The sequence below is a fragment of the Pyricularia oryzae genome, chromosome 1 (genome assembly GCF_000002495.2).
Source record: "Pyricularia oryzae 70-15 chromosome 1, whole genome shotgun sequence".
In the NCBI taxonomy this organism is placed as follows: Eukaryota; Fungi; Ascomycota; class Sordariomycetes; order Magnaporthales; family Pyriculariaceae; genus Pyricularia; species Pyricularia oryzae.
Genome location: NC_017844.1, coordinates 561,060 through 582,090, shown reverse-complemented (window position 1 = coordinate 582,090; position 21,031 = coordinate 561,060). Strand labels below are relative to the sequence as shown.

Genomic DNA, 21,031 nt, shown 5'->3' with positions numbered 1-21,031 from the left:
CCTGGTTGTTATAGGACAGGGAGAGAGGGTGGTTTAGTGACTGGGAGGATGCAATGACATGAATAAATACGAGTAATAAATAATAGGCAGAACTCTACATCTCCCTCGTTCGCATCCAAGACGGCATCACAACTCTCTTTTTACCCCTCATTTGCCCTGCCATCATCACTCCGAGCCGTGCTATCTCTGCCCACTTTTTGACGCAATCTTTGCCCAGCCAAAGTTGCATCGATGACGGCGCCGGTACAGGTTTTTGCGGCTTTTTCCAAAAGGGGAAGGTAAATAGTGCTTCTGGATTGGCAATCTCTTTAACTGGACGACAATGCAAACAACTGCCAGTTTAACTCTGATTGTTTATTTTCCATCCCAGTTACTGGATTTCATGAGTTGAAGTATATCCTAGAAAAATGAGTCAAGGGCCAACCACCTCGAGTCGACATGGTTGTCGGGACAGACAAAAGTAGCTTTTATGGTTATATCCAACGAGTCAAAAATGCCCATTGCACTCGACTATCGGGGATCCTTGAGCTCGCTACCATACACGACCTGTCCCCTTGCCTTGGCGTTCAAGGTACGACTTGACTTTGGTATGTAGCCCCCGCACGAGGGACAAATAGCAAACCCGATGTACCCTGCCCAGCCCTACATCGCAAACACCTTCTCGGGCGAATCGTTCTAGGGCGTGCCGTGCACGTATAAGTTTCCACGACGGCATCACCTCTTCAGGCCCATCGCCACCAGTGACCCTTATGACGACCACAGCATTTCGGCTGGGTTGAGCTTCTGGAGAACCTGCATATGCTAACGAGGGAGTACAATCCGGTGGCAAAAAGAAAAAGATGACCTGGTTACCGGGTTGCACCCGGCGTAGTCACAGACAAATCGTTGGCAATCTCGTCCATGATTATAGTGCATGCGAGGCAGACAGCAGGGATTCGCTCGGGGGGGTCGGTCGTGCGGTTCCGCAATGCGGAGAGCGATGGGAAAGAGGCCGAAAATGCCATCGGGCCAGCGCCGCTGCCGCCCGGGGCTCAAAGAACCATGCTTGACGAAACCCGTTCTCGTGTCATCACAATATTACTGGATCCTGGTCTAGGTAGATGCAATCGAGGAATCAGCCCCCATTACCGAGCTCCGAAACGACTTCTTCGCGCCGCTGTTTGATGCAAAATATCGGTCCAGCCTCGATGGGCTAGCAGTCGTCGATACGTCTTGGCATGTCTAGCACTCAGAAGAGGAGGGCAGCGCCAATCAGAGCGCCCGCGCCAGCAAACGCCGCCGAATCGTACCTGGTCAGCTTGTGAGCAGGTTTGGGTACAAGCGGTTGCACATTTTGGGCTTTGGCTTTCGGTTCCTCCATCGTGGCATTGCAAGCCTGTTGGGCGGTGGCGGGCCTACAGACTGCCATTGAGTTCCTGCAGACGAAGAGTCAGAGACGAGGTTCAACGATATTTTTGGACTGCGATCTAGTCAACAAAGATTATGAACGTACGCAGCTCCTGGCGATACGGCATGGCCATTTGATGTTGGATTTGAGACTGCTGGTGTCGTGGGGCTGACACCCGCAACGGACATGTTGCTCAGTATGTTGATGTGGGTAACATCATTTGGGGAATCGCATCTCAAAGTGCTGGCTTGGCTTCCAGATTGCCGTGTGGATGACGGACCATCGGTGGCAATGACGTTAGCCAACGGGGCAACGAGGGGAATTTCGTCGGATGCAATGTCTGGCACAAGTTTTGGATAGCAATCATGAGCGACGACTGTTTGCGCGGCTGCTGTGCTCACTATTGCTGCAGCGGCACACAGCAAAGACCCGAGGTGGTGCATCATCATCTTGGAATAGTAAGACAGCTCTCAAAGACAAGTTTCGGAGACGAGGACTAGCACCACGAAAGGATCGAAACAAACCATCGTGGGCTGGACATTGGTTCTTATTAGCATGCCTCTCTTTTGCTTTGCCTCGCCAGAGAAAAAAAAAATTACAGCCAAGGTCCAAGTCCTGTGGACCAAAAGAAACAAACAAGACAAAGTCGTAGTCAGCCAAGTCCTTGCCCGCTCGCTCGTCTGATTAGATTTATCTTGGGGGGAAAGCGCCGAGGTGCCCGAAAAGGGTCGTGTTCGGTAGAGCGGCACGCCATAAGGCTGAAGTATTCTTTTGTTTTCTTTCATTCTCTACCTCGACGCGCGTACGCGCCAAGTTATTATGGGATGGACTTTTGCGGGCAGTGTTGGAGTGAAGGAAACCACGTAAGATGAGGGTTGTGGGCGGGTGGGCTGCGTGTGGCTTGGGGTTGGGTTGTTCCGTTTTTGTTGGTTCCAAGTCTAGGGTCTCATTCGTAAAAAGAGGGTCGCCAATCTGAGTGATCATACTTTCGTAATTGATAATCTTTAAAATCTTGAACCGGGGTAGAGCTTGGGCGATGGATTCGTTTGACGCGCCCTGTCATCATGCAGGCAAGGAAATACATATCCTCAAAGTAAGGTTTGTATATAACTACGCTACGATACCCAAATGTGCAATACCACAAGTAGTGAGTTATCGAGCTTCGATTGTCACCCCCAAGGATTAAAGATTCACCACGGGACATTAGTGCCGGTTGTGGTGTGAGCGGAAAAGCAAGGTACCCAGCCAAGCCAGCTTACTACTACGGTACTACACATTGTTGACCCAAGCAACGGGCGCCTGCTTGGCCACACGAAGTTCCACCATCTATCTCCAGGGTCACCAAAAACAACCAAAAGAAATTACCCCTGGCATGGCGTAAGTCCAGACCTGGCTTGGGGAATCCGGAAGGGTTAAAAGCAGCGCCATGGGCGCATACTATGCAACACGACAACATGGCATTGAGTTAAAAAGCTATGGCGAGAGTTTACGGTGAGGATGGCGAGCTCTTGTTTTGTTTTTGTGCTGGAGTAACAAACAATAAGCAGAACTGCTGAATGCGCGAGTCAGCGCGGAAGAACAGTTTACCCCACTGCGGCGGGACTGACAAATGGATGTCCCATTTGTCAAATGGTGATGGCATCATCGGCTCCCACTTAATCTGGGGTATACATTTGGGGGCGAGCATTTGTCAGATCGAGAATTGACAGTTATCATCCATGTGTATAGCAAAACAATAAGAATCATCCAGCCCCATTGTCATTGAACTGAGCAATCTCAATTCCGTATTTTGAAGAAAGCGATACTCTGCACCTGCTTTGAGCACTTGTGATTGCCGTATATCTGCCTGTTAGGAAGGAACGATACCCCGCACAAACAAACGACTGGATTTGGATCAAGCTCAGGCTGTTCAACCAAGTCACTGCCTGATCCATACGGATCTCTGCTGTATTTTGCGCGAGTATCAGAAAGAACGAGCAATAAATACATTCCAGCCAGTCATGGCAACCACCGGCAGTTTCCGCTATCTCGACCCGAGCACGCTCGGAAACACCGACAGCGGAAAGCCATGGAGCAAGGTGGACGTCGACGCCACCTCGTGGAAGCGCATTTCGATTGAGCGCCCCGTACATGACATGCGCGCCGAGGGTCTTGAAAACTTCACCACCGACAACTGCGGATTCTCAGTTTTCCATCACCCAGCCGCCGAGAAAGATTTTACCGACGACAAGGCCGTCCGCGGGGGTTATTACTCCGAGGTCGAGTCTCTGCTCAAGGAGAAGCTGCCAGGCATCAAGAAGATTGTCATATTCGACCACACCATCCGCCGTCGGACACCGGACAGTCCCCGACAGCCTGTGCAAGCTGTCCACGTCGACCAGACTCCCGCTGCAGCGGAGACGAGGCTACGTCGTCACGTCACGGATCCTGCCGAGGCTGAGGAGCTGATCAAGGGCCGGTACCAGATTATTAACGTCTGGCGGCCTATAGGATGGCCGGCGTCTGATTACCCCCTTGCTGTGATTGATTGGCGCTCCACGGAACCCAAGGACCTGGTCGCTGTTGATCTTCTGTACCCGAAGCGCCAGGAGGGGGAGGACGACGACGACCGCGGCAAGGAGGTTCTCGCAGACCCTGCATCTTTGGCTAGCATGGAGGGGTATGAAGTCAGAGGTAAGTACCCCGTATTTCGGAACATGATGTTGCTTCTCTGCTTCCACGTTACTTCTTTTTTTTCCTCGCAGAGACCAGGGTATTACGGGTACTAACCAGTTGCCATGAACAACCAACCCAGGCGAAACTTACGCCATCGCTCCTAATGACAAGCACAAATTCTACTACGCCAAGGATATGACCCCAGACGAAGTCATGTTTATCAAATGCTTCGATTCGAGGAGCGAAGGGCGGCCAAACGGGCGGGAGGGTCTGGCCGCACTGACTCCGCATACGGCCTTTGTCGATCCTGCCACGCCGCCCGACGCTAAGGGTAGGCAGAGCATAGAAGTGCGCTGCTTGGTGTTTTACGACCAAGTCTAAATGAACCCTGTTCCGCCACGAGTCCTACATGTTCCATCTTTTTGGATAAGTTTCTTGTTTTTGGCAGTTAGAACCACATCAACGAACCTTGAGCTCCCCCGTCGTTCCTGGCAGATTGTCAAAGTGGTGAACTTGCCTGCCGGCATCATTAATTGTCAAAGAACCTAGTTCAACCTAGGCGTACATGATCGCAGTCGAACCATGTTAGAACTAGACCTAGTTCTAGTTCTAGTTCTAGAGGTGAATATAGCTCGTCAGGCGAGCTTCCGTGGTCACCCTGTCCTTGACCACGTCACCTGGCTAGCTTCGCAACCTCGAGCCTAGCACAAACTAACATTTTTAGCAGTTGACATGAGTTGACCACCTGAGATAACGCTAATCTCGAGTGGCTTGGGGTTTACGCCTTTCTCTGCCATAACCCCACGTGCATTTGCACCATCGCCCCTGCTCAGATGCAAGATTTGTTGTTCATATCGCGGAGAGGTTCCCCTCCTGCAGGCACGGCCAAGCTAAAGTGACTTTTTTTTTACCTCTTTTTGGTTTGCTCCGGACCTCTTGGGACTCGACGATCGAACTGGTTCATGTGAATATGGTGGATGCTCGCGCCCGGTACTCAGCCCACAATCACAAGGTTCCGTCAAAAATCGCCGACAATCACACGCAGTGACGGAAGGAAGACTTGTATCTAGTGTAGGCGGCCGGCTAGCCACCTTTAGGTTTTCTTGGTCCATGCACGTCGAATTTCAACTTCTTCACTGAAATACCACACAGAAAGCATCGACATCGCAACATCTTTTTTTCAAGGATCCCATCCAGTATACCATGTCTCGCCCAGCAAACAAATCATAGCAAATAACTGTTTTCCCCCTTTACAAAATAAAAGATGGGAGGTAGCAGTTCCAAAGGGGCTTCGCCCTTTCCTCTCACAAATTTCCAAGACAGCCTCCTTACGCCACCAGACGACACCTCGGTCCGCCAGACGTGGACCATACTCCGCTCCGCCATCGACTCCCACGCCCGCCGCTTCTACCACACCGATTCCGTTTACCACTCGCGGGAGCAGATTCGCGAGTCGATACACGAGGCCGGCGTCGTCGACGATGCGCAGGAGGCAGAGGACCTCGCCACTCTGCTGCACTCGCCGCGCCACCGCCGCATGGGTCTCCGGATATGCATAGCCAGGGTCATGGTCAGCAGCATCGACTTTTACAGCCACCCGGACGAGACGAGCCTGGACCCGGCCGTCGTGGAGCTGATGAGGCGGTTCGATGAGTTGAGGCCCGAGTTGGGCAAAGGTATGGGAAAGCAACTCCCCCCGCACCTTTGGATCTTCTTTTCCTGGGGTAAACGGACCCGAGCTAACAAAGAACGCGGTCAACCCAACCCCCCACCACCCCCGCTGCAGAAGAAGAAGCCGCCCTCGCCGCCTGGCGCATGATCACCGCCTTCTTCCTCCAGCCGGGCGCGCAGGACCACCACGCGCTGGTCAAGCCCTGCGTCGCGACGCTCGAGCGCATCCTCGTCGTCTTTGCGCGGTCCAACTCCCCCACCGAGCGGGAGCTGCGCCTGTCGGGGATCGCCGCCGTGTCGACGCGGGCCGTCGAGCTAGGCGAGAAGCTGTTTTGCCACGCGGCGCGCTGGCGGTTCGAGTGGCGACCGCCCGTGGAGGAGGTGGACGAGAAGCCGCACTACTACTCTGGCGGCCGGGACGGGAGGCGAAGCATCGTCATCTTCCCCGCCCTGCTGAGGAGCGACGACGACGGGCCCAAGAAGAGGGGCGGCATAAACTACGTCATCATCAAGAGGAAGGCCGTCAGCGCGGGGAGCTTCTTCGACGTGCCCCCTCCGGCCGACGGGGACGGGAGCAGCAGCAGCAGTAGCAGTAGTAGCAGTAGCAGCGACGACGACGATGCGCCTTCGAGGAAGGCGCCAAGCAGGGGGAGGGGGAAGAGCAGTGTGAGGAAGAAATGATTCCTGGTGTTATTGTCTTGGTCTTCTTCTTTTTTCTTAATTTTCGTGTTTATTCTTTTACTCTTGCTTCCAAGAAATTGTCAAAGGGAGACATTATACAAGGTGTTTTGTTTTTCCTTCTTTTCATGTAAAAGATGCACAAACACTCTTTTCTCAACCCCTTATTTTTTTTGAAACATTTCTTCCCTCACAAACGTATTTAGAATGTGGACAGTTATCTGATTCGTGTAATCGGTGTCTTGCTTATAGTTTCTCGAAAGCATATACTCAAGTTACAGTTCCCGTTCGATACGAAGTCTCTACCACAAGGCGCGGCACAAGTACCGGGAGCGGACGTCGGTGTGGTTCACCGTCGAGCTCAACAAGATTGCCGACGGCTCGAACCTGCTACCGCCGCCGTCTGAGAGGTTCAAGACCAAGCTGGAGCGTCTCCGGTGTGGGGAATGCGGGAGCGTAGTCGTCAAGGAATACGGCCTCAGGTGGGCTGTGAACGGGTATTTGCTCAAGATTGTCCTGGTGGAGGCAACTATATGATTCAGGGAAGCAGGCAGGGTTTGTTTTGTAGGCGTTTCTTTTTTCATTTCCCCCCTCAACGTCACAAAGCATAGCCTATATACGACATGCCCACCTACACATCATATCACCACCTCAGTCTGCAAATCCCGTTGCCTTCTCCAACCTGCCCATGACATGCCCGACAAATCACTCCTCCGAGTAGCTTTTCCTGGGTGCAGCTCATACCCGTGTACCAGGTCCTCGCCCCACCCTCAGTACACGCGGCATTAGTTTGCACAGACCAGCCTCGCTGTCCGACATCTCGGTGCCACTTGAGCTTCCTGCCATTTGTGATACCAAAAGGTGACTTTCAACCCTACGTATCCAATATTTGTACTCCGGCATGGTGCAACAGGAGGTTCTTATCTGTCACGGCAAAAGCATTTCAGTAGGTTAGGGTTTGTAACCATCAACATCTCGACATAAAATCACGGCGAGGCTTAGAGTTGATATTAGAGACATTAAAAAACAAGACAACGAGTCCTTGGTCGAAGTCTGGAGAACAGCAACAAAGCCAAGACCGGTGACTGAGCCACCCAAATGGCGGATGGTTCCCCGTATGTTCCGCTCGCGACCCTAGCCCCTCAGCTCCTGGGTGCTACTGCAGCACAAAGATGGTCTGGATCTTCAAGTCAAACGGCTCAGCAAGCATGTTCATCCCTTATTGAAGATTTTCTGCTCACGTAACACACCGTCTGAAATAGATCAGCTTAAACCAAAGCAAAGTCTAACCCTTGAGTCTGAGTTTGTATGGCCATGGTCAAGAAAACGGAATGTGGCACGTAGAGGTCCAAATCTTCGATCACTATAGACAAGCTTAGCTTGTGTTGAGTAAATGACATCATATTCTCATAAATCCAGCTTCTCCAGAAGCCCCTATGGGAGGTCAGGCACAGGCTGAACCTTCTTGATAACCTTTGCAGGCGATCCTACGGCAACAGAGAACTCAGGGATTGACTTGGTCACGACGCTTCCAGAGCCGATGGTGGTGCCCTTGCCGATTGTCACACCGGGCAAGATGGTGACGTTCCCGCCGATCCAGCAGTCGTCCCCAATCGTGACAGGGAGGGCATACTCAATCCCATCCCGGCGCGACTGTACCTCGGTCTCGTGGGTGGCGGTGAAGATGGAGACGAAGGGTCCGAACATGACTCGGTTGCCAATGTTGACGATGCCGCAGTCTAGAATTACGAGGCTGTGTTTTCGGTGTGGCAGTCATTTGTTAGCAACTAGTTCTAGAACTAGTATCGCCTGCAGGTCGATTAGGAGCATTCCACAAAACAAGCAGACTTACTTGAAGTTCGAGTAAAAGGTGTCGCCGATGATTATGTTGCAGCCATAGTCAATGTTGACCGGGGGCTCGATGAAGGCGTCCTTGCCGACCTTGCCCATGATGCCCCGTAGAAGCTCCTCACGGCCTTTTTGCAGCGATTCGGGAGTGGCGTCTTCGGGGAAGTAGTGGTTGTATTTGTGCATAAATTGTCGGGCCCTAAAGCGACCCTGCACCAGCTCTGGTACGAAAGCGTCGTACCTTTGATTTTCTTTGAGTTAGCGTGGAAGGCTTGTTTCGTTGCAGTTTCGACTTACAAGACACCAGAGATCATCTTTTCGTAGTCATCGCACCAGGGGATGTTTTCCAACCCCTTGGCTATGGCGATTTGTTCCTGGTCTTTTTCGGTTTTTGAAGCCATGGTGACTGACGATGCAGACCAAGATATGTGTAGCGGCTGTCAGTTCGAATCCAAGGTGGGAAATTATGGATGAGACTAGGTCGGCCTGATTGTGGTTGCCCAAGCTTGCTGGACTGACAGCTTCAGCTTGATGTTTGGATGCTAGTAGTGACGAGGTAGGTGTTTGGTGGGGTGGATACCTACCTAGGTGGGCACGTACTTGCTGAAAGTGCGGGGTAGCAGGGAATCAATTGATCGATGCTTGGGCTGTTCCTCTTCTTTTGTCAGCGCAAACAAAATCAGGCTTGGTCTCTGTTAGAAGAGATTGTCTTGCACCATAATAGACTGTACTGTACTGAAACAGAAAGAAGAAATTCTGTCACGATGCGGACAGGAAAAGATATTTGTACACACGCCAAGAACATTATCCGAAGTTTCCCCAGGCGCACATCTGTCGGAGTTTCCTTATTGAGCTAGTGCGACTTGCCATGTACACACATGCTCCACCATGCCTTCTTCCCCTGATTTGGCGGGGCTTGGAAGAAGTCACGACGTCAATGATGAAATCTCACCAGCTTCGTTGAGACTGAACATGTCTCCAGTAAGCCACCTTAGGGACATTGCCTTACTTTACTTTGTCACCATCAATCATTGCTCTCGCCATCGCCCAGAACATACGATACAAGTCAAGTCACTTTTCCCTGACGCGAAATATTCTTGCCGTCCATTTTCCAGCAGATTTACAGCCAATGGAGATCGATCAACCGCTTCAGGGTGGCGTCGCAGCCAGCTCCGAACTCACCGATATGGAAGTGACCTATTACAACATAGCGGAAAACTGGAACTGGACGGGCCGTGAAGCCTAGATGATCACGGCCTCGTGTATGGTCAAGTTGATGCTTTGTCAATTTCGGATTCGGAATATTGACCTGAACACTCTTGGGGAACGGTACAAGGTTGCCATGGAGAGAGCCTGGATCAAGCTCCGCTTCTGTCATTTCGGAATTGCAGCCACAGTGAGTCGAGATCCGAATACAGACACGCTACGAAGGACTTGTATTCGCGTCGGCAGTGCACCCGCTTCGACGATACCTGACTGGGTGGCCGCGACATTTAGAAGCGGCCCTACCGAAGATTCCCTGGGGAGAACAGAAGGGTCGCGGGACGCTTGCCAACTCTCGGTGATCATCCCAGAGTTAGATCCTCACAGCGAATTTCTGGAGACTCAACTGATTCTGAGATCCCCCGCCTGGCTAATAGACGACAACGGCGCCCTAGGACTTCTGAATGCGCTGGTCATGTTCGCCGCCAATGACATCAGAAGACCTGTACCAGAGATACTCAACTAGGAAAATCGAGAATTCCACTTCAGTCCTCTGCGTGCCAGGAAAACTCCTGTTTTGGATAGCAGCCACACACAGAAACCGCTCGGTCATGGCAAGCAACCTTTTGCTCCTATGCCTCACGGCGTTGTGGCTTCGGAATTCCCCTCGCATTTGAGTTTGCTACACGAGGTGCGCCTGGGCCCGGAATCGATTATACCTGCCAACCGGTATATCGAGCTGAACGAGATTGACACCGTATTGCTGGTGACGAATTTGTCTGCGCTAGGCAGAACAGTGTCTCATGCATTTCACGCAGCCGTTATATTGGTATCTCGAGATTGGCAGGTAAAGTAGCATACTATAATTTCTCTACCTAACAGTTGCACACTATGAATCTGCTGACCATATCCATCTTGAACCTCGTCAGAATCGGCACCTTCTCCAAGGCTCAGATGCCAAAGTCATTCGATATATGAGCCACATTACCTGCGATTCCAGACGTTTCCAGCCTCGCAGAGTTCAAGACCCAGCATCAGTTCATCACACACTTTCACACAAATGTCTCGTGGTCGACGTGCGCTCTTCAAAACGTCTTCCCGTCCTCATCCCCGACTGGCAAGGCGGGCCACCTCCAGGAGTTATGTCTCTAAACGGCGCGCTTGGAAGGATGGGAACACTTCTCTTCAACTGCCTGAGTACCACGCGTCCTCAATCAGACCAGACCGAATTTCTGGTCGTCATGCAACAAATCAAGAAGTTCTATGCCGAGGCCGAAGCTGAAGCCCAGGCCGAAGCTGAAGCCGAACCTGAGATCAACCCTGACCCACTTGAGGATATCGACATGGCTGAGCCGGAACTGGTGTCCTTCTTGGAAAGGAGCGACCAAAAGCCTATGCTGGTGTTTTTGCCTGGCATGAACAACATCGACCAAATAATGCGGACCAATATCGGCACCCTTCACATTGAGCGACCCGTCATCACCCGATTCGTATTCTCTCGAGACATAATCATGAGTATCCTGGTACATGAAAACAGGCTGACCTTTTCCGCGAGTTGGAACGGGCCCTGGCACATGGAGGACCGAGTCCAAGAACTCATGGACAACTGTGTGGACAAGGTGTTTGAGGGGTTGGGTCTCAGGCCTCCAGTGGCTGCAGGGTATCAAGACTTGCAGAATCAGTTTCCGCCTGTCAACACGACGACTCGGATTGAGCCTGAGGTGCCGGCGGTAATCCCTGGGAGAAGATGGATTGTACCCCCAATCAGGGAGCTTCTAGGCCAATATTTCTGATACAAACAGTCTTTCAGGTGTTATTACTGAGTGGAATGGGAAGGATATGGGAAACTTTTGAGTGTTGTCTCTAGTTCTAGGGGTAGTAGATATGATATCCATTCTAGTAAGTGCAGCTCGCATAGTTATATCGAGCAATGCATGAGGTTCCTACCAATCTGTGTTCAGGACACCCGTGTGACTTGGGAATGAGCCCTACATATTTAATCTCCCCGCCGCACCCGGAACGACATCATGACGGGTATCTGCGTGAAGTTGAGGGTTGACTCAATCTTGTCGGGCTCGCCATCTCCTTCGGAAAATGCCAGTTCCTCCAATTTGTCCAAAACGAGACCGGCTTGGAAGAACGGAGCAAACAAGTCTTGGAAATTGCGGTGATAGTAAACCTTTTTTTTCACAAGCACGGCTCATTGTTAGTATTGTTTTTTGCATTGTGTCACGTTGCATTCTTGGAAAACAGATGGAATGCAAGCGGTTTTCCCCGGATAAGACAAGCAAAGCATAAAAAGAGAGTCGCTGAATTACCTGCTTAGCCGGCTGACCGGGTATTGCGAGCCCCCTGTAGGGCGGGATGGACATGTAGTCCTTGACGATGCGCGCCCGCTCGACGACCAGCTCACCGTCAACCCACGTCAGCTTGATGTCTCGGGCCGCGCCCGAGGTCAGAAACACGGGGTGGAGGAGCGTGCCGAAGAATCTTTTGTCATGGGCGCGGGACAGGGAAATTTGTTAGTCAAAGGAGCATAGTCACAGTATAGCAAACATTGATCACTCATAAAAAAAAAGGAGGGGAGAAAGCAAAACTGGGCAGAGTTGCTAACATTCCGTCCTTTTTGAGCAGCTTCGGCAGCGCCTCGACGAGCGGTTCAAGAGTCGGCACGTCCTGAATGGCCATGTTCATCAAGATCACGTCGTAGCCGCCGAACTGATGTACTCGCATCAGGGGGTTAGCACAAGCAACCATTGATCACATTTCGGAGAAAGAGCAATGCAAGAAACCAAACATCACAGTCTGAACAAATCCGCAAAGCAAGATCGAGGGAGACAGAAACGTAGTACGGTTTACCTCTGCGGCCGTCTCAATCTCGCGCGCAAAGGCAGCACGGTCAGTGACGTCGAGCAGCCCAATCTGGATGCCGTCGTACCGGGGCTTAGCCTCAGCCATCCTGGCCTTGGCGACCTCGATCATGCCCGAGCTGCCGTCGACGGCCCGCACCGACGGGATGCCCTCGTCGACCAGCCAGCGCGCGCACAGCCCGTTGCCGGTGCTGATGTCGAGCGCGCGGCCGCCGGCCGCCGACGCCTTGGCCGCCTCGATCTTGGCCGAGACCAGCCGCCGCAGCGACGGCTCCTGCAGTTTGCGCCAGTAGACGTTGCCCCCGGCGCCGATGGAGTCGTCCCAGAACTGGGCGTTGGTGACCCAGGAGGCCATGTTTTCGGCGTCCAGGTCGGTGGCGGTCATCTTGGCCCGCTCGGTTCTGTTTTTTTTTTGGACTGGTCTAATATTTCCGTGTTTTATGCCACTTTTTGCCAACTCCAGTTCTTTTTCTTGTGTAAAATGGTAAAATTGGAAAAGAAAGAAAGAAAAGACCTGGCTCCAAGTGCGCAGAGATTTTTCTTTGTCGTGTCTTAAGTAGGCCTGTCCACGGCGTTCGAAACAAGAGCCGCCCCTCGGAGCTCGGAGTTCACTTACACCAAACGTTGGAGTAAGTGGGGGGAATCGGCTCTCGCATGCACCCCGAGACTGGGGTTTATCAGCTTGATGTGAGTCAGGCCGGATGCGAAACTAAGGTAGTCTAGTCAGCCAGTTTGCCTGCATGTCATGGCGAGCGGTTAAGCGTTATACCAGAAAAGGGCAATGACTTGCATGGTAGATGACAAAAAAAAAGACGGTGCTTTTACGGAGTACAAACTTGAGTTGTGAGAGTTTTGGGCCTGGATATCCGTTTTCCTCAGCCTTAATACAGGGCTATATTTTTATCTTTTGAAAACAGGTGCATTGCCATGCTAACCAAAGCAATTCGTTTGAAGCCGAGTATACCAAATATATCTTGCTCAGCTTCACCGAAAGACGAACTTGTGAAAGTGAAATGATAATTTAAACTAACTATAATCATAATGCATTACTTTAGAACCATAAGAATGAGTAGCCATATCGGTTGGTATGTGTACCAGGCAAATAGATATCTTTCCCTATCCCTTTCAACTCAGCCATAGACCGCCTTCAACTCTTCCCTGTTACATTCTTCTGTTTTCAATTTCTATCACGACCGAGTCTTTAAATTTATCAAATTATTAATTCAGTCGCCAATCATCATGCAGTTTGGACTTGTCTTCGGGTCAATCGTCATCGCCGGCATGGCGAATGCAGTGTCGGCAGAGGGCAGTGGCAAGGAAAAGCCAACTATTGGCTGCCAAGTTCGCTCAGTGGTAGAAGAGGTGGACGGAATCGACCACACCGGACGGAAGGTCTCTTCTTTAACTTATTCACAGCCGATTAGACTCAAGCACCCCATCAAGCACACCAAATTCCTGGACGGCAAATCCGCGTATCTGGAGCTGGACAAAGATTGCAAAAGGGTCAAAATGACTACTCGTCTTCCCAATTTTTACTTTGAAGTTCAGCCATGGTATACGACTTATCAGAAGTGGGACGAATCGGGAAAAGTTCCAACAGAGATAATAAGAGCGCGCTACCAGGTTGTACAGTAGATCGCGGGGCAACCTCGAGGCGCATACCCATATCTCTGTGAATCTCACGCCCTTTTTATGCGCATTCACATTACAGGTGAGCGTACCTATGCTTATTCACCTTGGTGGGGGTTGGAGACTTCTCTGGTTTGCAAAGAGCCAGGCTCCATTTGGTCTGGTCCGGACAACACTAGCCAAGGCTTGCATATCAGAAATGGCGTTGATTTAGCAGCAAGGAATGTTGGGTTCCTGGATTTTGTTACTCTACCGAATTAGTCTATCTCGAAAGAAACACTCAGAATTCTCAACTTCCAAATGAAATTGCCAAGGTAAAAATATCAAATAAAAACGCTAGAGATACAAAGTGAGACGAATGATATCAATAAAAACACGATATCATATTTTTCTATGCGGAATCATCGCTTCTGTGAACAAGCCCAACGTGCTCGTAACAATGCGACAGAAGAAAGGACTGCGTGGGTTACTGGATCTAGTTTACCTTGTCCTCTGACGGAAGACGGTGGATTTTGAACGAGAAGAGAGCACGTCAGACCGGCGAGAAAAAGAGTAACTTGAAGTGTCTCAAACAAAGTATCTTAATAGCTAGGTATCTCAGGAAAAAGCTCTCGAATAAAATTTAACATTACTAATAAAGCGTGCAGCAACAAGCCCAAGGAAAGCAGAAAAAAAGCGCCCCGACAGCAAGTTCAGCCAAGCAATTTATAGTAATAGTAGACATTAGTAATAGGGGCGGCCAGCACCACATCTCACACCTTGACCTCTTCAGCTTTCCCCGCCTGCTCAGCAGCAGCAGCATCTTTGGGTCGCCTGGCGAGGCTCCCCTTGAGCTCCTGGAACCCGCCTTTGGGGTCGTTGAGCGCATCCCAGGCCCTCTCCCGCTTGCTCTTCTTTGCGCTCTCGTGCTCGAGGCTTTGGTCCAGGCTGGAGAGGTCGCTCTCGTCCGACGAGCTGATGCTTGACGAGCTTGGGCTTCGGTTCAACACCATGTGCACGCGCGGGCCCGTCTTCTTCTTGGCCTCGTGCTGGTCCGCCTTGAGCTTCTTGAGCTCATCGTCGTCGCAGTGCATGGCGCGGATTTCGAGGTCCGGGAAGTTGCACTCGAGAAATTGGTGCAGGAGTGGGAGGATCGATTTGTCAGGGCGGTAGGTGCCAGAGTCGTTGTCGATGATGAGCTCGTACTTGCGAGGATCGCGAGGTGGTGAATTGCTTTCGCTCGACCTCTTTGGCTTCTTTTCCTCGGTTTCCTTTTTGTCCTCGTTTTCCTTTCCCTCGCCCTTTTCCTTCTTGTCCCCACCCTCCTCGGCACTTGAAGAGGCTTTCCTACCCGGGATCTCCCAGTTCTTCACAGGCTCTTCCTCACCACCCACGTGCCTCCGTTCTTGCTCCTCGGCGCGCCGTTGATCCTGTGACTTTTGCTCATCACTGTCCTCCTTGCTCGTCTGGCCCCCGTTATGGGTCCCCGAATGTGACCGCTTATGTGAGTTGAAGATATCCAATTTGTGGTGTTTTCTGCGGATGAAGAATTCTCCCGAGCAGGCAATATATGTCTCCACGTCTGAGTGCATCGTGTGCTTGGACAACATGTCAATACCAAACTCTTTGCCCGTCTCTGTGAAACGCAACAACCCATCTAGCGTGAGGACGTATGTGAAAACACGGCCGCCTTCGTCAAAATGTGCCAGCTGAAGGAACTGTAGAGAAGCCTCATTTGAACAAGGCTCAAAGTTGCCATACTTTGTCGTCGAGTCGTAGTTGTACACACGACGGTGCTGTTTGTGCAGCACCTTGTTCAGAACGCGCCCCCGCAAACCTGCCGACGAGAACATTGGTCCCACAAAGCGCTTGAACTCGACATATCTGTGGTACATCTCTGGTGGAACAGGGCCCTGTAGTTGCATCTCGATTGCTTGGAAGCTATTTTGGGACTCGGGTTAGCCGATCTATAACCTTGCAAGGTTTATAACTAAAAATAAAATGCCAAAACACTTACTCGTATCTCTGGGCTTTCTTGCTCTCCGATTCTCGGCGATCCTGCGACTTGCGCTCGTCGCTTTCCTCACGGTTGACCTTGACTCCCGTCAGGCGCCCAATCATAGGGCTGAAGTGCTGGATGAACCTGGTCGGCGAGATGGTGTACATCTGCGCTCCTGGTGCGGAAGAGTGGCCCAGAACTTCGATGCTCAACTCCAGAAAAGGTGTCATGTGGGAGTCCTTGTTGAAAAAGGACTCGGCCGCCTTAAGAAAGTACGCGCGCTTGCTCCCCGACCGTTTCTTGACCTCAAAAGTATGCCGCTTCAACCCCGGCCAGTTCTCATCGATCATGGGCGAAATGTACGTGACGTTGCCCAGCCTGTCGTCCGAGTCGGGGTAGTCCTCATCGTATAGGCGGCACTTGAGGCGGAAGCCCGTCCTGGGGATGTTTGCGACGACCCATTCTTCCTCCCACGCCGGCTCGAGAGTTTTGCGCTCGGTGCGGGTGCGGTGCCTCAAGTTCGGGTCTTCCTTGTGGCGCTTCGGTACGTCGGCGTTCAGGGTCGCGTGCACAAAGGGGTCGGCTGCGGCGGTCGGGATGTCGGCGATGGGGAGGTTCCATGCCCTGTGGAAGGTAAATTTGACAGTGAAGCCCGGGGGAAAGTCGGGGAGGGGTGTTTTGTCAAAGCCGCCTGGGGGGTTGTTCTTCTCGGCCAAGCTCTTCTTCTTATCGTCAAACTTGTTCTTCAGATCCGAAGCGGTATGTAAGGGTCGCCCTGAATGTTGCGGTTCCGGCTCGGCGGCGTCGTCCTTGTCGGCGCTCTTTTGGTTCTCCTCGCTGTGGCCAGAGGGCGCTTCATCAGGTTTGGGCGCAGCTTGCGACTCGAGCAGAGCGCTCCTCGGAGCTATATCGTTTGCGTCGTGGAGCCCGGGTGGAGGGGGATTTGGAGTGGTTGATGTCATTGTTTTTTTTTTCAAGCTATCGGGTGTTTCGCAAATCGATTTTCACAGGGTGCGGAGCACTCAGCCCGGATGATTCGCGCAGCGCTACGGGGAGCGAGCAGGACCCTGGCAGAGCGATATGCCAAGACGAATCGACGAGCGCCAAGATTGGAGGGGTAAGCTCGAATGGCAAGCAGATACGCAGCGCAAAAGACACCAAAAAAAACCCCTCTGGAAATGGAGGATAGTCCGGAGATGCAATGTTCACCGTTCTGGCGTCGAAGGAAACGGGGTTACATAGAAACCGCTGGGCTTGAGTTCGTCCCGAACCGCATTGGAAACCGTCCCAGAAAAAAAGTCCACAATAAAAAGGTGGGAAAACGGCTCTCTAAACACAGAGCTTGCTCTCGGTGATGAGCCGGGTATTCGGCCGCGATGTCGAACAAGCTGCTGCCAATCAGTGAACGCTCTGGCTGTGTCAGGTGGGGTTTAAAGGCTAGACTTGTAGCTTAGCGGTCTTTTTTTAGCGGGAGTACGCGGCCTTTCCAGCCCACGTCTCCACGCGCAGCGAGATCAACCAGGTTTAATCTTTTGAGGCGTCCCAAGCTCCCATGTGGTTGGTCATAGGAATGCGATGCTGGCGATCAGTTTAGCTTGGAGATAATCTTGAAATGGGGGTTATTGCGTAATTATATCCTGGCTATATCTGGTTGGTTTCTTGCAGTAATTAGTAGTAAGATAATACCTACGGCAAAGCCGCAGGCTGATGCGACCTGCAGACAAACAAGCCAGCCCCAGTTCGTACTTCGTACCGCACTGATCTGTCACTGCCGGCAGTGACGGGGCAAATTCAAAATGTGCCTTACCAAGCGCCCCCGCCATACTCAATTAGAGTGCAGCCCACCAAAAAACGTCATCGGGTCATGTTTTACCAAGGTCTCGATTCCGCTTTCGACTTTTTGTTTCCTTGTTCCGTCCGCTTTGAGACAAATAGCAGCACTTCAGACCAATTGTTGGTTGTCAATAATTCAAGCTTTTTGTCGCTTACCTTTCTAGCTTGCAGTAGGTACCTACTTTATCCGACGTGTTCCTAGCTTCCAAGGCTTCCCACCAGAACTAATATGGTAGAGCGATACATCTCATAACATCAAACTCCTGCATCGGACATCCGATCTCGCGCTCTTGATAACGTGATTTTTTTACCCAAGGCGCAGCGGCTTCGGCGGTGCATAGCTGTGGGTCTCCTAAGGGCTTTGCCAGGATATTGTTTTGCAGGTTTTGAATTTGAATAAGCTATGCCGCTGCATGCGGAATAGCAGCTGTTGGGGATATTGAATGCTACGCGAGCCAGTGTCACTTGATCGATCAGCATGCATAGGCCCAATGACGAACACAAAGTTGACTTTAAGACCTAGGTTGGCATCGCGATAGAGCTTGCTATAAGCCACGGCGAACGGCGAGCATTTTCTCAGGTACTAGACCAGAACAATCTGGTCGAAGGATCATGGCACTATAGGGACATAGGGCACAGCAAGGTTACCAAACGGAAGAAGCGCGATCGGCGGCTCGACAAGATGGGCCTAGGGAACGATGGCCAAAGTCGGGCCGATGGCTTTGATCTGGGTCACGCCAATACACGGAACTGCATCTTGAATCACTTTTTATGGACAACATTTACCAACGAGAAGTTGAAGTTAGGTCAGGCACAAAGCAAGTCCTGAATAGCCCCATTTACCGTGCCAAAACACGTCGGAACTGTGAATCAACGTATAGACGAATGACCGCAAAGCGCACAGTTGTTTGCCTTTTGTTCACACTTTGGGTTGGTACTCTTCAATATATGACGAGAAAACTAGTTGGTGCCTCTACCACGGGAACAGGCGAAAAAAAAAAAAAAAAAAAAAAAAAAAACGTGAGCCGCAATTTGAACAATGCGGGATTTTGTCAGATTTAAACCTTGTTTTTGTCATTTGTAATCTACTATGCAAACAAATGGGCAAAAATTTCAAGAAATTCAACTCGATCACAAAACGGCAACATTTCTCCATGCTCTGCTTAGTTACGTACCTGTTAACATGCAAACATTCATTTCTATCGTGGTACAATATTTGACAATAGGACATAAAAGGTGAGAATCCAATCCCCTCAAACACATTATATCCTGGCCTTGAGATCTCCAGTCGTCGTGCCCAACACCTCATCAGCCATGGCAATCCCGGCCGCCCTGCCCGAAAAGATGCACCCGCCGACAAAAGTCCCCTCGAGCGAGTTGTAGCCGTGGACGCCACCACCTCCGAACCCGGCCACCTCTCCGGCGGCGTACAGGCCCGGGAAGCGGCTCCCGTCGGCGCGCATCACGTTGCTGGACAGGTCCGTCTCGATGCCGCCGAGCGTCTTGCGCGTGAGCAGGTTCATGCGCACGGCGATGAGCGGGCCGTGTTTGGGGTCCAGCAGCCGGTGCGGCGCCGCCACACGCCCGCGCTTGTCGGGCCAGTACTGCCGCGCGTTGGCCACCAGCATCGCCTGCGCGTCCTTGCTGTAGGGGCTGTCGAACTGGTCGTCGCGCGCGTTGATGACCGCCTCGATCTTGGAGAGCTCCAGGCTCGGCCCGCCCCGCTGCGCCGCCAGCTTGTTCATGCCGTCCACCAGGTCGGGGAGGTTGTCGCGCACCACAAAGTCCTCGCCGTGCTTTTGGAAGTTTTGCACAGGGATGGTTCCCTTGCCGCCAAGGATGCGGTGCCTGATGAATTGCCACACCGACTTGCCGGTGATGTCTGGGTTCTGCTCGGATCCTGAGAGGGCAAACTCTCGCGCGATGATGGACTGCGTGAGGATGAACCAGGTGTAGTCGTAGCCCGTCGAGCAAATGTGCTTCAGCGTGCCCAGGGTGTCGGTGCCCGGGAAGAGGTACGGCGGCAGGCGCTTGCCCTCGGCATCGAGCCACAGCGACGAAGGTGCCGGGAGCACACGGATGCCGTGAGAGGGCCAGATGGGGTTCCAGTTGGCCAGTCCCTCGGTGTAGTGCCACATGCGATCGCGGTTGATGACGTTGGCGCCTGCGCTCTCCGAAATTCCGATCATGCGGCCATCCACGTGGTCCGGCACGCCGACGACAAAGTGTTCTGGGACCTTTGGACCCAGCCTGTCAACGGGCCACGCCGCTTTGACGGCCTCTACGTTGCCGCCGATACCGCCCGACGAGACGAGGACGGAGGCGCCGCGGAGCTCAAAGGTGTCGATGACTGTGCGGGAGGACTTGACGCCCCGCGGCTTGTTGTCGTCCTCCAGCACCCTGCCCTTGACACCAACGGCCCTGCCGTCCTCGATGATCAGCTCGTCGACGCAGTGCCGGAACCGAAACTCGACCAGGCCCTTCTTCTCAGCCGCCTCGACCGGCTCCTGAAACACCCTCACGACCTCGGGCCCAGTGCCCCAGGTCAGGTGGAAGCGCGGGACCGAGTTGCCGTGACCCTCGGCGGTGCCGTCGCCGCGCTCAGCCCAGCCGACGTTCATCAGAAACCCGAGGCCGCGCTTCTTGACGTAGTCCTCCATTCCGTCGGCGGCGAAATCGACAAAGGCCTCGGCCCAGCGCCGCGGCCAATAGTCCTCCTTGGGGCGGTCGAAGCCGGCGCTGCCGAGCCAGTCGCGCATGGCCAGGTCCTTGTTGTCCTTGATGCCCATCCTGCGCTGCTCGGCCGAGTCGACCATGAATATGCCGCCCAGCGACCAAAAGGCCTGCCCGCCGAGCGACGCGCGGCCCTCCTGGTCGACGATGATGGTGCGGACGCCGCGCTGGGTCAGCTCAAAGGCGGCGACCAGGCCTGCGAGGCCGCCACCGACGATGATGACAGGCTGTGTTGATGATTCGGCCATGATTGCTGTGTTTTTTTTTGGGGGGGATTTGAAGTGTACAGCAAGGCAACTATAGGTTGGAAGGGAGTGGCGACAGCGAGTGGCAGCGATTGGCAGCAAGTCAGGCCACCGAGGGCTTGATTATTTCAAGCAATCTCGCGTATCTGTGATTCGAGATTGGTTGTTTTGATGATCGCTGGCTTGAATGTTGACAGCCCAAGATGCGGTGATGTGATGTTTGAACAAACACAGTAGGTAACTCAGCTTAACTTATTTTTGTTGCTGACATGCCTGACCCCAAGGGTCCATACCTCGGCCA

The 21,031-nt window shown here is 52.4% G+C and overlaps 10 protein-coding genes across 10 annotated transcripts; 5 read left to right on the top strand and 5 right to left on the bottom strand.

The window, feature by feature from the left end:
• Nucleotides 1-1,228: 1,228 nt before the first annotated feature.
• Nucleotides 1,229-1,836, bottom strand: MGG_02106 (uncharacterized protein; the record flags this gene model as incomplete). The annotated part of the gene is made up of 2 exons (XM_003708828.1): nucleotides 1,229-1,415; nucleotides 1,493-1,836. The coding sequence occupies 2 exons, from the start codon at nucleotides 1,834-1,836 to the stop codon at nucleotides 1,229-1,231; spliced, it is 531 nt and encodes a 176-aa protein (XP_003708876.1).
• Nucleotides 1,837-3,024: 1,188 nt separating this feature from the next.
• MGG_02105 (uncharacterized protein) lies at nucleotides 3,025-4,520 on the top strand. Its single transcript, XM_003708827.1, has 2 exons — nucleotides 3,025-4,060; nucleotides 4,182-4,520. Exons 1-2 carry the CDS (start codon nucleotides 3,388-3,390, stop codon nucleotides 4,421-4,423), a joined length of 915 nt encoding a protein of 304 aa, XP_003708875.1. The 5' UTR covers nucleotides 3,025-3,387; the 3' UTR covers nucleotides 4,424-4,520.
• Nucleotides 4,521-5,306: 786 nt separating this feature from the next.
• On the top strand, nucleotides 5,307-7,154 carry MGG_02104 (uncharacterized protein; the record flags this gene model as incomplete). The annotated part of the gene is made up of 3 exons (XM_003708826.1): nucleotides 5,307-5,718; nucleotides 5,829-6,379; nucleotides 6,644-7,154. The coding sequence occupies 3 exons, from the start codon at nucleotides 5,307-5,309 to the stop codon at nucleotides 6,926-6,928; spliced, it is 1,248 nt and encodes a 415-aa protein (XP_003708874.1). The 3' UTR covers nucleotides 6,929-7,154.
• Nucleotides 7,155-7,681: 527 nt separating this feature from the next.
• MGG_02103 (maltose O-acetyltransferase) lies at nucleotides 7,682-8,774 on the bottom strand. The gene is made up of 3 exons (XM_003708825.1): nucleotides 8,537-8,774; nucleotides 8,244-8,480; nucleotides 7,682-8,144 (listed from the first exon to the last, which is right to left on the bottom strand). Exons 1-3 carry the CDS (start codon nucleotides 8,638-8,640, stop codon nucleotides 7,826-7,828), a joined length of 660 nt encoding a protein of 219 aa, XP_003708873.1. The 5' UTR covers nucleotides 8,641-8,774; the 3' UTR covers nucleotides 7,682-7,825.
• An 807-nt stretch (nucleotides 8,775-9,581) lies between these two features.
• On the top strand, nucleotides 9,582-9,968 carry MGG_14604 (uncharacterized protein; the record flags this gene model as incomplete). Its single annotated transcript, XM_003708824.1, has 1 exon — nucleotides 9,582-9,968. One exon carries the CDS (start codon nucleotides 9,582-9,584, stop codon nucleotides 9,966-9,968), a length of 387 nt encoding a protein of 128 aa, XP_003708872.1.
• Nucleotides 9,969-10,683: 715 nt separating this feature from the next.
• Nucleotides 10,684-11,069, top strand: MGG_02102 (uncharacterized protein; the record flags this gene model as incomplete). Its single annotated transcript, XM_003708823.1, has 2 exons — nucleotides 10,684-10,932; nucleotides 10,998-11,069. 2 exons carry the CDS (start codon nucleotides 10,684-10,686, stop codon nucleotides 11,067-11,069), a joined length of 321 nt encoding a protein of 106 aa, XP_003708871.1.
• Nucleotides 11,070-11,220: 151 nt separating this feature from the next.
• MGG_02101 (uncharacterized protein) lies at nucleotides 11,221-12,853 on the bottom strand. Its single transcript, XM_003708822.1, has 4 exons — nucleotides 12,302-12,853; nucleotides 12,057-12,160; nucleotides 11,761-11,932; nucleotides 11,221-11,621 (listed from the first exon to the last, which is right to left on the bottom strand). Exons 1-4 carry the CDS (start codon nucleotides 12,695-12,697, stop codon nucleotides 11,439-11,441), a joined length of 855 nt encoding a protein of 284 aa, XP_003708870.1. The 5' UTR covers nucleotides 12,698-12,853; the 3' UTR covers nucleotides 11,221-11,438.
• Nucleotides 12,854-13,201: 348 nt separating this feature from the next.
• Nucleotides 13,202-14,240, top strand: MGG_02100 (uncharacterized protein). The gene is made up of 2 exons (XM_003708821.1): nucleotides 13,202-13,397; nucleotides 13,558-14,240. Exon 2 carries the CDS (start codon nucleotides 13,594-13,596, stop codon nucleotides 13,945-13,947), a length of 354 nt encoding a protein of 117 aa, XP_003708869.1. The 5' UTR covers nucleotides 13,202-13,397; nucleotides 13,558-13,593; the 3' UTR covers nucleotides 13,948-14,240.
• A 159-nt stretch (nucleotides 14,241-14,399) lies between these two features.
• Nucleotides 14,400-17,935, bottom strand: MGG_02099 (C2 domain-containing protein). Its single transcript, XM_003708820.1, has 2 exons — nucleotides 15,938-17,935; nucleotides 14,400-15,861 (listed from the first exon to the last, which is right to left on the bottom strand). The coding sequence occupies exons 1-2, from the start codon at nucleotides 16,879-16,881 to the stop codon at nucleotides 14,694-14,696; spliced, it is 2,112 nt and encodes a 703-aa protein (XP_003708868.1). The 5' UTR covers nucleotides 16,882-17,935; the 3' UTR covers nucleotides 14,400-14,693.
• Nucleotides 17,936-18,844: 909 nt separating this feature from the next.
• Nucleotides 18,845-20,994, bottom strand: MGG_02098 (3-ketosteroid-delta-1-dehydrogenase). The gene has a single exon (XM_003708819.1). The coding sequence runs from the start codon at nucleotides 20,731-20,733 to the stop codon at nucleotides 19,015-19,017; it is 1,719 nt and encodes a 572-aa protein (XP_003708867.1). The 5' UTR covers nucleotides 20,734-20,994; the 3' UTR covers nucleotides 18,845-19,014.
• Between the last annotated feature and the right edge of the window lie 37 nt (nucleotides 20,995-21,031).

Coding starts and splice junctions, on each gene's coding strand:
- MGG_02105 (XM_003708827.1), top strand. CDS start 3,388: ATGGCAACCACCGGCAGTTTCCGCTATCTCGACCCGAGCACGCTCGGA. Junction 4,061..4,181: donor GGAGGGGTATGAAGTCAGAG/GTAAGTACCCCG, acceptor CAACCAACCCAG/GCGAAACTTACGCCATCGCT.
- MGG_02103 (XM_003708825.1), bottom strand. CDS start 8,640: ATGGCTTCAAAAACCGAAAAAGACCAGGAACAAATCGCCATAGCCAAG. Junction 8,481..8,536: donor AAGATGATCTCTGGTGTCTT/GTAAGTCGAAAC, acceptor AGAAAATCAAAG/GTACGACGCTTTCGTACCAG. Junction 8,145..8,243: donor ACCTTTTACTCGAACTTCAA/GTAAGTCTGCTT, acceptor CCGAAAACACAG/CCTCGTAATTCTAGACTGCG.
- MGG_02101 (XM_003708822.1), bottom strand. CDS start 12,697: ATGACCGCCACCGACCTGGACGCCGAAAACATGGCCTCCTGGGTCACC. Junction 12,161..12,301: donor AGATTGAGACGGCCGCAGAG/GTAAACCGTACT, acceptor CGAGTACATCAG/TTCGGCGGCTACGACGTGAT. Junction 11,933..12,056: donor CTGCTCAAAAAGGACGGAAT/GTTAGCAACTCT, acceptor CCATGACAAAAG/ATTCTTCGGCACGCTCCTCC.
- MGG_02100 (XM_003708821.1), top strand. CDS start 13,594: ATGGCGAATGCAGTGTCGGCAGAGGGCAGTGGCAAGGAAAAGCCAACT.
- MGG_02099 (XM_003708820.1), bottom strand. CDS start 16,881: ATGACATCAACCACTCCAAATCCCCCTCCACCCGGGCTCCACGACGCA. Junction 15,862..15,937: donor AAGAAAGCCCAGAGATACGA/GTAAGTGTTTTG, acceptor GTCCCAAAATAG/CTTCCAAGCAATCGAGATGC.
- MGG_02098 (XM_003708819.1), bottom strand. CDS start 20,733: ATGGCCGAATCATCAACACAGCCTGTCATCATCGTCGGTGGCGGCCTC.